At 43.7% G+C, this 5,735-nt stretch overlaps 1 protein-coding gene across 1 annotated transcript; it reads right to left on the reverse strand.

The window, feature by feature from the left end:
• Positions 1-4,261: 4,261 nt before the first annotated feature.
• Positions 4,262-5,181, reverse strand: SFTA2 (surfactant associated 2). Its single transcript, XM_072641646.1, has 3 exons — positions 4,997-5,181; positions 4,674-4,762; positions 4,262-4,510 (listed from the first exon to the last, which is right to left on the reverse strand). Exons 1-3 carry the CDS (start codon positions 5,055-5,057, stop codon positions 4,430-4,432), a joined length of 231 nt encoding a protein of 76 aa, XP_072497747.1. The 5' UTR covers positions 5,058-5,181; the 3' UTR covers positions 4,262-4,429.
• Positions 5,182-5,735: the final 554 nt, after the last annotated feature.

Consider the following 5,735-nt stretch of genomic DNA (forward strand, 5'->3'; position numbering starts at 1 on the left):
GCACACAGTTTAATATCTTTTTTGGGCATAGTTTCAAATTGCTTTCCAGAATGGTTGGACCAAATCATAACTTAACCAACTATGCGTTAAGGTACCTGTTTCCTTCCCCACCCCCACCCAACATTTGTCACTTTTATTTTTTTTGTCAGCTTAGCCACTGCTGGGTATGAGGTGACATCTTAAGAGTTGTTTTAATTTACATTTCTCTCATTATTAGTTAAGCCTTTTTTCACATGGCTATTGGTAGTTTTTATTTCTACTTCTCAAAATTGACTATATCTTTCGGCCATTTATCACTTAGGAAATGGTTCTTTTTCTTTTAATTTGACTCAATTCTTTAGAAATCTTAGAAATTAGACATTTATCAGAGAAATTTGATGCAAATTCCTGCTTCTCTTCTAATTTTAGTTGCAGTAGTTTTAAATGACACATAAATCATTCTTAAGATTTTTGGCTTAATTATCCACACTAGAAAAGCCAAGTACATGAAGAAGAATGCCTGTCGTGCAACTCTGCCATATAGTTAGATGAACAACCTGTAGAATTGGTCCAACAGTACACACATCCTAAACAGACACGTTAATTACACCATAACCTTAAGACTTAAAGCCTTCTAAAAATTCCAATAATTAGTCACTAAGCGTTTATCAATCACCTACTATGTGCCACACATTGTGCTAAGAACCAGGGATACAAAAATAGGTAAAGACAATTCCTAACCTCACAGAGCTCATAATGTAATGGGGAAAAACAACAAACAAATACGTACAAACAAACCTTATGCAAGATAAATAGGAAATAACAGGATTTGGGAAAGGCTTCCTATGGAAAGTGGCATTTTAGTGGAGACTTGAGAGGAAGCCAGGAGAACAGAGATGAGGAGGGAGAACGTCCCAGGCGTAAGGGACAGCAGAGACAAGAGATGAGTGTCTTGTTCATTGAACAACAGGAAGCCATCACTAGGTCAAAGAGTATGTGGTAAGGTGCAAAGTTTGAGAAGACTTGGAAAGTGGGAGGGGTCTAGATTATGAAGGCTTTGAATGCCAAACAGAGCAATTTGTGTTTGATCCTGGAAACCACAGCGAGCCACTGGAATTTGTTGAATGCGATGGTGAAAATCACTTCAGTGGCTGAATGGATGGAAACTAGATTGGAACAGGAAGAAACTTGAGACAGGCAGATGCACTAGCAGGCTATAGGGATAGTCCTGTAGAAGTCAGAGAGATGCTGCCATCAAAGAACCAACTATGGATGGACAATTAGGTGGACCCAGAAGTGACCAGGAGGAGAATTGGCTGGGTTGCCTTTGCTTTTAAATGACTCCTATCTTCACCCCTAAACCTAGACCACTCTTAAACAATGTCATTATGCCAGTGGAAAGGCATCACAGAGTATTGGGTAGACAGTTATCCTCAAAGTTAGGAAGACCTGGGTTCAAGTTTTGCCTCTTTCACATACTGGTTTTGTGACCCTGGACATGCTCCTTAGCCTCTATTGTCCAGAGTCCTAGGCAACTGTCTTAAGATGTAAAGCTGCAGAGAAAGTGCTGGCTTACATTGGTAGGGAAAGTTCTTCACCAGGACCTCCCTCCATTGATCATAATAGCTTTTAAGGTTTACAAAGCCCCTTATATAATATCTCATTTGGTCCTCACTATAGCACTGTGAGGCAAGTGTTATCCTTGTCCCCATTTTACAGATGAGAGAGGTTAAGTGACTCACCCAGGATAATCAATTCAGTTCAATTCAAAGTGCTGAGGATACAAATAAGCAAAAACAATCACAAAAACCAGTTTGTACCCTCATGGAGTTTACAATCAAATGAGAGAAGACCACGCAAAAGGAATCTGAAAAACAGAAAGAGAGGACCAGGGGATGTGTTCCATAGAACTGAAGTCGAGGAGCAGCTGGTGGAGAATGGAATTACCAGGAAGGTTGAGTTGTTCAGTCATTTTAGTCTTGTGTGACTTTTTGTGGCCCCCTTTACTGATGTGGTTTGTTATTTCCTTCTCCAGGTCATTTTATAGATGAGGAAACCAAGGCAAACAGGGTTAAATGACTTGCACAGGGTTACACAGTAAGTGTCTGAGGCCAGATTTGAACTTAGGTCTTTATTCCGAGCCTGGCATTCCATCTACTGCCCTAGACCCCTCCATAAAGGGAGGCTTTGGGAGGAGTTTAGTGCTCCAACCCTCCAGGTCAGAGGGGAGAGGCAATTGAGGGTAAGTTAAGAGAGTGTTAAAAATAAAAAATAACAGCTAGTAAGCTTCAGGCAGGATTTGAACTCAGGTCTTCCTGACTCCAAGAAGTTCAGTACTGTGTGCTCTGTTCTACTTAGCTGCCCCTTAAATCCCTAGTCTGGTTAAAAAGAAACAAACTCTTCCAATGATACTGTATAGCTGCAAGAAATACAATGCTAATCTCCAAAAATGAAAGCTAAGGCTCACTCAAGCAGGTGCATGGTGGGCATGAATGGACTGCCATCCTTCTGGAAACATGAGGAATTAGGCAGAAGTTGTGTAAAGTATGTCATCAGAGAAAAACATGAATAGAAAAAAAAAGAATGGGTTGGTTATAAAGTAAAAGCCAGAGAAACTAATGAACTGCCCACTTACTCTACTGGTATCTGTTACAATGGTACTTGAAGGTTCATGGCCCACTGTGATGAATTTATAAGAAGACTTGGAGAAGAGCCTTACAATATCCAGGCATAGGTGAGCTTTGTTCTGCCTCACTGGAGGGAAAACTCATGTGTGTGAAGTCACAGATGCATTGGAGTAACCATTCAGGTTACTTATTTCCACTATTCATATCTGTTCTAGTGATTTGATAAACGTATTCACTCCAAGCTATGAGTGACTGGCAAGACCTACCATTACCTCTCGCAGGGGTATTTGCATTTTAACAGCACTTAAAACCAAATGAATAAATGTCTGCCAATAGAATTTCAGCGTGCCAGACAGGAAGGCATTTTAGAGATTAAGGGGTCTTTTCAGGAACCCTGAAATCATTCCATAGATTTATAAAGCCAACACAGTGTGGAAACTTGTATGTTGGGGAAAATGGGAGTCAAGATGGGAGAGAAGCTGAATAAGAAGTCTTCCCGGTTTCCAAAGTGGAGAAGTTGAGGGACTTGTCCAAGTTCACTCAGGTAGGAAATAGAACAAAGATTTGAAACCTCATCCTCTGCCCTCAAACTTCCGCTTATCCTCAAGGGGCCAGGCAGGGTGATTAGGTGCTCTCTTTCTTCCCCAGCTGTCTTTCTTCTCCAAAGGCAGGTGCATATACAACTCTCCAGGTTTACTTTTGCAAAGTCTTGAGCTCCTTAACACTCAAATGTGACTCTTTCCTTCTCCCTAAGACTTGACTCCATGCCCTTTTGGGTCATGATGACCCTGTCTTAGAGGATGACTTAAGGGATGCTTATATCATTACCTTGGATTTACTCAGCACCCAGCTCCACCCTGGAAGCTCTGGAATGAGGAGATGAAAAAACAATTTTTTTTCAAGCAGAGATGTGCTTGACATCTTCCTTCCTCTGCTCTCACAGTGGACTTCATGCTCCTTGACTTTCCTCTAAAGAGGGAGATGGAAGAACAGAAGGTGTGACTCCTAGCACATAGGCATCTTGGGGACTGCTCTAGAGTGAGGAAGTGAGATCCTGTCTTAGGTGAGGAAATAGGAAGTCACCAGTAGGTATGGGATGGGGCAGGATCACAATCTACCCATCCTCTGAGAAATACACACATAGGCTCTGCCTGATACTAGAAGATACTAGGAGACCAAACAACAGGTTGCCTTCTCCAGTCCTTAGTGTTCCTGTCCATTTCCTAAACAAGGTACTAAGAGAGGGGAGGAGAGAAGAGGTTCTTTAGACCTGGGGATAAGGGAGAACAACATGGGTAGAAGAGCTCTAGGAACCTACGGAATCAGATGATCACTGCATTACCACCAACACTCCCCTACCCTGCTTCACACCTCTGTGCTTTTTATGCCTATGAGGTTTTGTCTTTGTATTAGCTCACAAGTCTGAAACTAACAAGAGAAAATATTAGACATTCATTTTACAAATGAAGAAGCTAGTACAGCAAAAGGAAAGTACCTTTACCATGGTCACAAAGGGACTCAGGGCTCCTGATTCTAGAGGCTGGGTACATTTTAGAACATTAGGAGAATCAGGGGTTTTCTGGTCCGATTCCAGGTTTCCCTTCTATCTGCCCTTCCCCCTCCCTGTCTACTGCCCAAAGACACACAGAGTCAAATCAATATCCACATCTTTATTAAGGTGCCCAGCAAGGGCTAGTGACTGAGACTGGGTCAAGCATCAGCCTCAAACTCCATTGTCTGGGTATGTGGATATCTAGAGGAAGGAGAAGTTTGGGGTCCGGATGCATGGGTGCTCTCCCTGGATGGCATAGCTGCCACCTGTTTTAGCAGGTCACATGATGAGGCGACCCTGGGTTTCGGAGAGTGATTTTGGTCCCTATTGGGAGGTTCAAGAGATGACAGACCTGGAATAAAGGGAAAGGGAGTAAAAGGCAGAGGGAGGGTAATGATTCCCCAATTCCTGGTCGTATGAGACAGATGGATAAGCATATTCTAAACCTCTTCTGCACCCCAAATCCATCTCCCCCACCAAACCACTTGCCCCCTGCCTCACTTTCTAGGCCATACCTTCTCCAGAAATTCCTGGAAATGGGGGGCTTGTGAGAGGTTCCTGGGAAAAGAGTCCTGCAACTTCAGATGCATGATGGTCCTGGACCCTAGGGGGCCATGAGGATAGTTCAGGATCTAGGTGTCTGGTCCCATAGACTTTGGCTCTTCTCATTTTCCAGCTCTTGGTTTCCTCAGGGACCTAAATGTCCAACTTTCCAGCCCCTTTCAGGAAACACCCTCCAGCTTCACTTAGGGAGCCAGGCTTCCCAATCCTTTTAGGGCCTCAGGGGTCCTTCCCCTGAGTTCTTTCTCCCTCTGGGGACCAAGTCCCCACCTCTTACCTGTCCCTTGTGGCTTGTTGGGCAGGATTAAAAGGATGAAAAGAAGCAGCCAGGACTCCATCGTGGCAAACTGACGACTGGGAGGGAGTGTGTTCCCTGGATTTCAAGCCAACACTTTCCTCCCTCCTCCCCACCCCCCACTCCTCACTCTATGGCTGCCCTTCTATGCCCCCACTTTCTCTACATACCTAAGCCTACACACTTCTGTTCTGGGGGAAATGAAAGAGGAAGGGCTAGTTAACCGGATTTTCTAGTTTTCCTGGTACAGTTATAATGGACTGTAGGGTGGGGGCAAATCATTTGAGTTCTGGAGGAAAGCAAAGGATGGGAGATTTGATGCTTGAGACCTTGAGTATGAAAAGGAGGCTGGGAGGAAGTCAGATTTCATTAACTGCAGGATAGGATGCCTGGGTTGGAAGGGACAGGATTGATTGAACAAGGGTGGGGATGGAAGTGTAGGTGTTGGGGATAGGGAGGCTGAGGTGTTCTTGTTGGCTGTTCCTGGGCCCCACCCCAACCATAGCCTCTTGTTCCTTCTTAGGGATTAATTATTAACCTCAATTAATTCCCATTATTCACAACACTAATGGTCTTAGGAATGTGGGCCCAAAAGGGAGGGGTGGGGTAGACAAATTTCCTGAGGCCCTAATTCCCCGAGCCCTGGTAGCTCCTTAAGTAAGAAATCTGGAGGACAATTCATTTCTAAATATTTTCTATGTACTCTAACACAAATAAAAAA

This window comes from Notamacropus eugenii, chromosome 2 (assembly GCF_028372415.1).
Source record: "Notamacropus eugenii isolate mMacEug1 chromosome 2, mMacEug1.pri_v2, whole genome shotgun sequence".
Classification (NCBI taxonomy): domain Eukaryota; kingdom Metazoa; phylum Chordata; class Mammalia; order Diprotodontia; family Macropodidae; genus Notamacropus; species Notamacropus eugenii.